This window comes from Delphinapterus leucas, chromosome 11 (genome assembly GCF_059928025.1).
Source record: "Delphinapterus leucas isolate spDelLeu-1000000601 "Yukka" chromosome 11, BTC_Dleu_Yukka2, whole genome shotgun sequence".
Lineage (NCBI taxonomy): Eukaryota > Metazoa > Chordata > Mammalia > Artiodactyla > Monodontidae > Delphinapterus > Delphinapterus leucas.
The window spans coordinates 40,865,271-40,875,544 of NC_143139.1; the positions used below are offsets into that span (position 1 = coordinate 40,865,271).

General features: G+C 43.9%; 1 protein-coding gene and 1 pseudogene across 4 annotated transcripts in view; one reads left to right on the forward strand and one right to left on the reverse strand.

Moving 5' to 3' along the window:
* The window catches only part of POU6F1 (POU class 6 homeobox 1), a 73,598-nt gene that overhangs the window by 16,005 nt on the left and 47,319 nt on the right, over window positions 1-10,274 (reverse strand). For all 4 annotated transcript variants that reach the window (XM_089920716.1, XM_022572151.3, XM_022572149.3 and 1 more), the window contains exon 2: window positions 1,035-1,127. In XM_089920716.1, coding sequence (XP_089776842.1) covers window positions 1,035-1,082 — 48 coding nt within the window. In that variant the 5' untranslated portion in view covers window positions 1,083-1,127. The remainder of the gene's footprint in view (window positions 1-1,034; window positions 1,128-10,274) is intronic.
* On the forward strand, window positions 2,599-4,944 carry LOC111173997 (swi5-dependent recombination DNA repair protein 1 homolog pseudogene; annotated as a pseudogene).

Consider the following 10,274-nt stretch of genomic DNA (forward strand, 5'->3'; position numbering starts at 1 on the left):
TCATGGTTCTTTTATTTCCAAAACTCTGGGGTACGGGCCAAGATTTCCCTCCAAGCCAACTTCCTGAAGCGAGGGTCAGGAATCCTGAAGACGTGGCCTCTCGCTGGCCCTCCTGGACTGGAGCTTTGTACCCTGTGGGCCTGCAGCTCCAGTGTGCCTTCTGCTGTGGGCGTGCTCCGACCTGGAGCGGAGCCCCCATGCTCAGCAATGCAGGCAGCCCCTGGGCCTCCTCGGAACACTGGGTCCCCTTTCCTGCTGAAAGAGCCAGCACTCAGTGCTTTACCTCCAGCACTGACACGCTTCCAACTGGGCCATTCAAGAGTCAGGGACACCCGGTACATTAAAAAGCTCTGTGTCAGGCCTTCCCTGAGCTCCCGCCTAGGCCTGAAGACACTCCCACAACGCGCTCCTTAGGCCTGAAAACTGGAGCCAGCCAGAGACTGCTGGAAAAAAGCAACACTGTGACCCATCAGGGGAGTAAGAGTGCAATAACCCCCCCAGCAGTTACCTTTCTGACTCAGACTTGACCTGTGAAGGACTTTACTCCCATCACACTTTAAGAGAGGTTAGTTAATCTTTTTTCTCCTTTTAAAAATTACATAAGTCGGAAATTCCCTGGCGTCTCACTGCCAGGGACCTGGGTTCGATCCCTGGTTAGGGAACTAAGATTCCATAAGCCACGCTCTCAAAAGGAAAACAAAATTACATAAGTAATAAAAGGTAATTGCAAGAAAAATTAGAAAATGATATATAAGCAAGAAAAAAAATTAATTCCCTGATATCCAAATCTTTCCCCATGTTAACTTATACATATTTTCACATGTTAATTTCACTTTTTAAAGTCACAGCTTAAGTCCCCAAACCCAGCCCCTGAGAAATCCTAGCTGGCAACTACATCTGGATAGGTAAAGTGACGATCTGGATGGGTGTTTCTGGTAAGAAACAGATGAGGGGCTCTATGGAGTTTTCCTCCTTGCCCACACTCCTTGGTCCATTACCCTCACTCCCCCACCTCTTCCTGCCCCAGAAGATACCTGCTCATTGACAGTCAGAGATGAGTCTGGCCCGGCTCCAGGATCCATGGTCACTTGTCAGGGTGGGGTGGGGCTGGCCCACACCTACACATCCTGCAGGGTGAGATGGGATGGGAAAAGCAAAGGCTGATACGACATAGTCATAAAATTTCCATGCCATCTCAAAAAGTCAGAAGTAGAACGGAAGGAAGAGAGAGAAGCTAAGGTCTCCCAGGTATGTGTAGAAGTAAAGGAAATAGGATTCTAAGGATTTTAAAACTAAAGTGTCTCACTTCCTACAGCATCCTAGGAGAACCTACACTCAAGAGGAGCGCGTGTGACAAGAGGAAAGAGGGGGCCAGGCATCTTTCCCTGGGAGTTCCCCAGTCCAGTGGGAAAGAGCAGACCCAGTAGAACCCAAGGTGACTTTGACCCAGACTCTCAGAACCAGACACAAGTAAGGAGCACACTGGGTATCAGAGCATGTCTCAGGGGAGGGGTCTGAGTGGACTTCCTGGAAGAGATGGTAAAGATAGGAATAAATTAAAACAGTTGTCTCAAACGAATGTCTGATTACCACCTGGAACACATCAAAAACGCAGGACCCCCCTACCCCGATTTCCCCAGACCAAACATCCCCAGAGTCTGATTTAGTAGGTGGGTGCCCCAAAATCAGCACTCAGGGGATTCTGTGGCAGTGGTCCGAGAACCATACTGGCCTTTAACATGGGAGGCAGGACAACGTCCCAGATGGTGCAGCAGCTGCCACATGCAGTGAGACAGAGTGAAACAAGCCCTTGTGAGAAACAGGTGGTCTTGCTGGAGCCACAAACCACAGTCACAAGAAACAGAGGTAATAAAGGGGACAACTAGTTTTAGACACTTATAGAGAAAAGAGTAAGTTAACCTCTATTCTGAGTGCCCACTGCGCCAAGCATTTTACGGGACACTAATTCACGTTATTGCTCACGCCAGCTGCGGGAAGGGAGCATTAGTATCGCCATGTTATGGATGAGGACACTAAGCTCGGAGAAGTGTTCCGGATTCCTCACCTTTCTCTTCCTCTTCCTCTTCTACCCCTGGGTCTGCTTCGTTTGTTTTCCTTTTTTTTTTTTTTTTTTTTTTGGTTATTTTATTAATTGAGGTAAAATTCACATAACATCAAATTTACCATTTTAACCAAAGTGTACGACTCAATGGAATTCAGTACATTTACAATGTTGTGCAACGATCACCACTATTTAGTTCCAGAACATTTTCATCATCCAAAAGGAAATCCCATACCCATGAGCAGTTACTCCCTTCCCCTGCCAACCCCCAGCCCCTGGCAACCACGAATCTGCTTTGTCTCTGTGGATTTGCCTATTCCCAATATTTCATATAAATGGAATCATACAATATGGGGCCTTTTTGTGTCTGGCTTCTTTTACTTTGCAGAAGGTTTTCAAGGTTCATCTGTGATGCAGCATGTATCAGTGCTTCATTTCTTTTCACAGAAAAGAACTGTGAAAAAATTCCATTGTATGGGCTCTCGCACTCTCTGGGGAAGGCGGAAGCACAGGTAAACCAAGATTTCATTTCCGAGATGGAAAGTCCATCAGACTCAGCTGTGACTTTACCCAGCGCTCCACAGGTCTGTGCCAATCCATCACCTCCCCCACACGAATAGTTCAAGAAAACAATCTGTGAGTGCAACACTTAGAGAATGATTAAGGAAAACAAGATCTTCATTTAATTCCCATAATTAAATGGCGTGGTAAAGTGTCTTAAAGTCAAGAATGAAAAAAACAATCATTTTGACCCACCTCCTAGAGTAATGGAAATAAAACCAAAAATAAACAAATGGGACCTAATGAAACTTAAAAGCTTTTCCACAGCAAATGAAACTATAAACAAGGTGAAAAGACAGCCCTCAGAATGGGAGAAAATATTTGCAAATGAATCAACAGACAAAGGATTAATCTCCAAAATATATAAACAGCCCATGCAGCTCAATATTAAAAAAACAAACAACCCAATCAAAAAATAGGCAGAAGACCTAAATAGACATTTCTCCAAAGAAGACATACAGATGGCCAAGAGACACATGAAAAGCTGCTCAACATCACTAATTATTAGAGAAATGCAAATCAAAACTACAATGAGGTATCACCTCACACCGGTTAGAATGGGCATCACCAGAAAATCTACAACAACAAATGCTGGAGATGGTGTGGAGAAAAGGGAACCCTCTTGCACTGTTGGTGGGAATGTAAATTTACACGGCCACTATGGAGAACAGTATGGAGGCTCCTTAAAAAACTAAAAATAGGGCTTCCCTTGTGGCACAGTGGTTAAGAATCTGCATGCCAATGCAGGGGACACAGGTTCTAGCCCTGGTCCGGGAAGATCTCACATGCCTTGGAGCAACTAAGCCCGTGTGCCACAACTACCGAAGCCCGCATGCCTAGAGCCTGTGCTCCGCAACAAGAGAAGCCACTGCTATGAGAAGCCCACGCACCGCAAAGAAGAGTAGCCCCTGCTCGCCACAACTAGAGAAAGCCTGTGCGCAGCAACAAAGACCCAACGCAGCCAAAAATAAAATAAATAAATTTAAAAAGAGTTCCACTATTAAAAAAAACAAACAAAAAAAACACTAAAAATAGAATTACCATATGACCCAGCAATCCCACTACTGGGCATATACCCAGAGAAAACCATAATTCAAAAAGACACATGCACCCCAATGTTCACTGCAGCACTATTTACAATAGCCAGGTCATGGAAGCAGCCTAAATGCCCATCGACTGATGAATGGATATAGAAGATGTGGTACATATACACAATGGAATATTACTCAGCCATAAAAAGGAATGAAATTGCATCATTTGTAGAGACGTGGATGGACTTAGAGACTGTCATACAGAGTGAAGTAAGTCAGAAAGAGAAAAACAAATATCGTATATTAACGCATATATGTGGAACCTAGAAAAATGGTACAGATGAACTGGTTTGCGGGGCAGAAATAGAGACACAGATGTAGAGAACAAATGTACGGACACCAAGTGGGGAAAGTGTGGGGGGGGGTGGATGAAATGGGAGATTGGGATTGACATGGATACACTAATATGTATAAAATGGATAACTAATAAGAACCTGCTGTATAAAAATAAATAAATAAAATTTTTTAAAATTCAGATCTTTTCAGAGAAGCCATCATCTTTAGCAGAAGAAAACTGGAATTTCAAGAAAATTTTAAACACATAGTGAGGTAGAAGAAAATACACATTTGAAAAATACTTTTAAGAATATCGATGCAAGTGAATCTAAATCACTGGATACTGGGTCACGCAGAGGTCTCCAAGATGATTTTGTGAATGAGAATTCTTCCCAAACAAGGATTAAATGAAGAAAAAGCAAAATAGGTGGAGATTCGGGAGAAAGAAGACCTTCTTCACAGGCTAAAACTAGTCAAAATGTATCACTCAAAGAATGACCTGTCCCAGTTACAGCTGTTAATAAGGAAGTGAAGAAGTTGTAGGCAGATGTTACTCTGTGAGCTGCAATCAACTATGTCTGAAAAGAACAAGAAACTGAGCCTCACCCATCTGATAGATCACTATGTGTAAGATGATAAATTGCTACACTCTAACAGAAATGAAGAAGAATTCGTAAGAGTTTCATTCATATTTTTTTCTCCAGAGTATCTTTGAGAATGACAACATAATAAAAAAGGCGCTTATATATTTTAAAGAGAAGGTATCAACCACTAGAGCTTAGAGAAAGGTATCCCGATGAAAGCCAATTTGGGAACTCTGTTATTACCTAAATATAAACCAAGTTCTAAAATGAAAATTCAGTATTTTGGATAAATTTGCTAAAGGAAACAACATTTAAATAAATATGAAAAATGTTAATAATGATTAAAAAATAATTTGGACAATCCTGGAAGTAGTTTTAATACATTGTTTTGTTTATTGTGGTAAAAAAAAAAAGTTTTATTGTAAATGTTAAAAAACAGTCCAACCAGGTGAATGTCTAAACCAAAATGGGTCTAAAAATGCCTGCCTCTCTCATTTTATGACCCTTGTTTCCATCCATTTATCACGTATTTCCATCTGGCTGGTCTAGTAGATAAACTCATATGTCAAAAAAAATTCCAACGTATAGATATGCCATATTTTGTTTATCCATTCATCTGCTGATGGACGTTTGGGTTGCTTCTACCTTTTGGCTACTGTAAATAGGGCATCTATGAATCTTTGTGTACAAGTTTTTGTTGCAACACCTGTGTTCAATTTTGGGGTATATACCTAGGAGTGCAGTTGCTGGCTCACCCTAGGGGTTTTAGGGTTTCCACCCCAATGACTGTGGTAAATAGCACATCTGGATGGCCTCCTTTGAGCTCATGATGCCATGCAGTGCCCACAGCCTGACAGCAGTGAAGAGAGATGATCGACTGTCTGTTTTAAGAGAAGGGGCTCTTATGATCACCCCAGCAGTAGAACTCCAGTACACACATAGATCATGGTTAAAGCTGGGACAGGAAGCCGTGCCCAGACAGAGTCTCCTCCTTTGCCTTTTTTTTTTTTTTAATTTTTAATTTATTTTTGGCTGCATTGGGTCTTCGTTGCTGCGCGCGGGCTTTCTCTAGTTGCGGCGAGCAGGGGATACACTTCCTTGTGGTGCACAGGCTTCTCATTGCGGTGGCTTCTCTTGTTGTGGAGCACGGGCTCTAGGCGTGTGAGCTTCAGTAGTTGTGGCTCGTGAGCTCTAAAGCGCAGGCTCAGTAGTTGTGGCGCACGGGCCTAGTCGCTCCGCGGCATGTGGGATCTTCCCGGATCAGGGCTTGAACCCGCGTCCCCTGCATTGGCAGGCGGATTCTTAACCACCGTGCCACCAAGGCAGTCCTGGGATTCAGACTTTTAACTCAGACTCATTTCTGCGCTTTTAATCACTTTACACTTAATGTGTCTGAGGTTTTCAAGGTGTAAAGTACCTTCTCATTATAATCATTTTTGGGGGTGGAGAGTACTCTGCGTGTATTGAAAGAGTGGCTGGTTAAGCTGGAATGAGTTTTACTGGTATTCACGGGAAAGAAAGTCACATTTGTTATGGGAAATTACCTTTCAAATTTTTGACATAATCCTCTCCAGCAAGGTTGTTTGTTGACATCAGCATCTCCAGCTCTACACCACATTTATATTTAAATTGTGCACCTACTTACCTCCTGCAGAGCTGCCATCTAAAAAGGCCACAAGGACAGGAAGCAGGAGATTAGTATAGATTGGTAGCTGGGGCTGAGCTGGATCATCCAGACAATGCTCCCAAGACGGTCTCACCCAGTCTGACAATCACCAAGTCTAACTCTCCAGCTTAGGCCTCACCTGGGAACTTCAGACTCATATATCCAACTACCTACTGATTGCTCACATCATCTCCTACTCAACATGTTCAAAACCAAGCTCCTGATTTCTACCCCAGACCTGCTCCATCTGCCTGTAGCCTTCCCCATCTCAGCAAATGGCGGCTTCATCCTTCCACAGATGCTCAGGCCCCAAGCCTTGCCATCATCCTTGCCTTCTCTCTTACATCTACCTATACGTCTAATAGTAACTCCTTCAAATCGTGTTGGCTGTCTTTTCCAGTGCGCCCAGAATCCCCCCACTTCTTATCACGACCACCATGGTCCATGCGGATGTAGTACCTGGTGTAAAGAAACACGAGACGGCCTCCCCTCCTGCTTGGCAAGCATCGTCTGCCTTGTTCTTAAATCGTGAGTCTCCAGGCAGGTTGCTAACCTCTTTCAGGTTTTCATTGTCTGATGGATTTTCTGCCTATCCTCCCGCCCTTCTCCATTTCTGGCCCCAGGACATAGATTTCCCTTCCCACCTGCTGAAAAATAATCACCATCAATAGTTTATTGGTCCTGGGATAAACCATAATGGAAAGAATATAAAACAGAGTGTGTATGTGTGTGTAACTGAGTCACTTTGCTGTACAACAGAAATTAACACAACATTGTAAATCAGCTATACTTCAATTAAAAAATAAATTTAAAAAATAGTTTATTGGAACCCAGCCCCTTTACACATAGTATTACAGTGAGCACTCTTTGGAGACAGACTTCTGGGTTCACCATCTCAGCTTTGATGCTCACTAGCTGTGGGACTCGGGTGAGATGATTTAACCTCTCTGCCTCAGTTTCCTCATCTGTAAAAATGAGAGTAATGACACCTACTTCATAGGGCTACGATGAGGACTGAATGAATTAATGCATGTAAAAAGTTTAGATCCATCTCTGGCACATAGTAAGGGCTCAGAAGATGGTAGGTATTACAAAAATTTACATACATTATCTCATTTAAATTTAGTATAGCAGTTAGGAACCTAGGTTCACCTCTCAGTTTCACCATTTCTTAGCTGTGAGGCCTTGGACAAGGACCTAGCCTCTCCATGCCTCAGCTACCATATTTGAAACGGGGATAGCTAGCGTTGTAGTAAATTGTATAAGGGTTCAATAAATGTTAACTGTTGTTATTCAGTTTCGACACCAGCCCCATGAGACCGCAGAGCAAACACATAGTGAAGCTTGACCAATTGTGTCACTGTCTGCAGGTGGGCGGATTACTCTCTGTTTTTTCAGGGATAAATAATAAGAGAGCTTATCTTGGAATTATCGTACAAAGCACAAATAACAATTAGCTATTACGATCCCCGTTTTTATTGATGAGAAAGTTGATGATCAAAGAGAGGTAAGGGCATAGGCTTAGGATAAAAACCTAAAACAAATCCCAGCTTGGTCAGGAAATAGCTGTGCCATCCTGGGCAAATGATTTAATCTCTTTGAAGTTTAATTTCCTTATCTTTAAAATGCTGATTAAATGGGCAAGACTTGTGGGGTTGTTATGGTGATGATATGAGATCTGTAAGTAAAATGCTTAACATGGTATTCTTACCATGATTCTCATTTTTATCTACAGGAAGATGGAGGTTGAGAGAGGTCAGGTGACTTGCCCAAGGGCACAGAAGAGTCTGTGGCAGATTCAAACTTCAAGGCCACATCCACCTGCTCCAGATTCCTGTCCTCCTGACACCACACTAAGCCTCCATTCAGGAAATGGGAGGAAGGCTGACGGGGGCTGCTCTGGCCCCCAAGGATCAGGACACACTGGAAAATGGAAGCTCTCAGTTCTGCTCCAGACTTAATTTATTAACTTCCCTCCCCACACCCCGATTCATGGACAGAGATAAATGACTTGCCAAGCTATTGGTAGACTGGCTAGGCACACACATGGGCCAGAAGGGAAGGAAAGGGCAAAAGATAGGAAAGTCGTGAACAACCTTACTTCTCCTTTCCCAACCTACCATTTGTAATCTTACACATATATAGTCAAACAGTAAAGACTAGTTTAATAGGATAGATTTAGTTTCTGCCCCCATCCCCTTGTGCCCAAACTTGATTCACCCAGGCAGGGGGAAGGGAGGGGGCAAATGAAACGTGAACAATAACAAGTAGGTATGTTCCCCCACTAGACTGTAAGGACCAAGAAGGCATATCCACTTATCATCATATCCCAGAGTCTAGTATAATTCCTGGTACACAACAGAGGTTAATGAATATGAGAGGAAAACATAAATTATGATGTCGGATCATATCATTTAGCCTGGTCATATTTCCTACCTCCTCCTCAAAACACACAGCCTATTTCAAATTTTGTGCCCTCGTTCCCAATGCTAGGGCTGCTTAAAAACGATTTCAAAGTAGTATTAAGTTCTGGAGAACCCCAGTCACACTCGCCCCTTCCTAACGTGCCGGTCCAGCTCCTCATTCCCAGGCCTTCCGTCATTTGTCCAGTTTCTCCCGAGTCCCACTCCATCTGTGGCCTGACTGACCCTCATTTTGACACAGAAGGAGCTTGGGGTTTAAAGGCAGAAGACCCACTGCTTCTGTTTCAGGTAACCCCTCAAAGCCTCAGTTTCGTCATCTATGAAATGGGGCTAAATTATAGTACCTACCCCATTGGCTATTGTTAAATCGATAACATTTATGGAAGGCTCTTAGAACAGGGCCTGGCACACAGCAAACACTATGTAATTGCTTTAAATTGAAGTAAAGCATGCATATAAAATGTTTTTAATTGTAAAGTGTTATAAAAAATGTGTAAGATTACTACTATGACTTTATAGTGAGTAAATCTTTGGGAGGGGGGGATATGATCTTGTCCCAAGTTCCTTCATAATGCAGAGAATCCTTAGAGAAGCAAATTTCTTCTGATTCATTTCTTCTTTTTTTTTTTTGCGGTACGCGGGCCTCTCATTGCTGTGGCCTCTCCCGCTGCGGAGCACAGGCTCCAGACGCGCAGGCTCAGCGGCCATGGCTCACGGGCCCAGCCGCTCCGCCGCATGTGGGATCTTCCCGGACTTGGGCACGAACCCGTGTCCCCTGCATCGGCAGGCGGACTCCCAACCACTGCGCCACCAGGGAAGCCCTGACTCATTTCTTAATTGCTAGGTAGTAACTCCAAGAAGAGAATAGCCCATCTCTCTCTCTCTCTCTCACTCTCTCTCTCTCTCTCTCTCTCTCTCTCACACACACACACACACACACACACAGTATCAGTCTATATTATCTTGTTTGTTTTCACATTTATGATCTGCCTGTCCCCACCTCCACTCCCAAACTGGAATTAAAACTCCAAGACAGGGGAGGTTCTGTCTGTATTGTTCAGAACCGGTACAGAGTGGGTATTTTTGTTGCACTAATGAACAAATGAATGAAGGTCTACCGCAGATATGCAAAGAAGTACCAGGTCACAGAAATACCACGCTGAGAACCAACCCGGACTTCAGTCAAAATGGAATATACAGGGCTTCCCTGGTGGCGCAGTGGTTGAGTCTGTTTGCCGATGCAGGGGACACGGGTTCGTGCCCCAGTCCGGGAAGATCCCACAGGCCACGGAGCGGCTGGGCCCGTGAGCCATGGCCGCTGAGCCTGCGCGTCCGGAGCCTGTGCTCCGCAGCGGGAGAGGCCACAGCAGTGAGAGGCCCGCGTACCGCAAAAAAAAAAAAAAAAAAAAAAAAAGGAATATACAAAATTATTCCTCAGAAGGCCCTGCTGGTCAATGGTGGCTGCCTTAGATTATCAAGAAAAGGGAGGTGGGATATTGTCTATGAACAATTGAAGACCAGCCCTCTACTTTTGGAACAAGGAATATGGAAGAGCAGATTCTAGCTCTCTGCAAAGAGCTTCTTTTCATTTGCCCACGAAGGCTGCCCGAC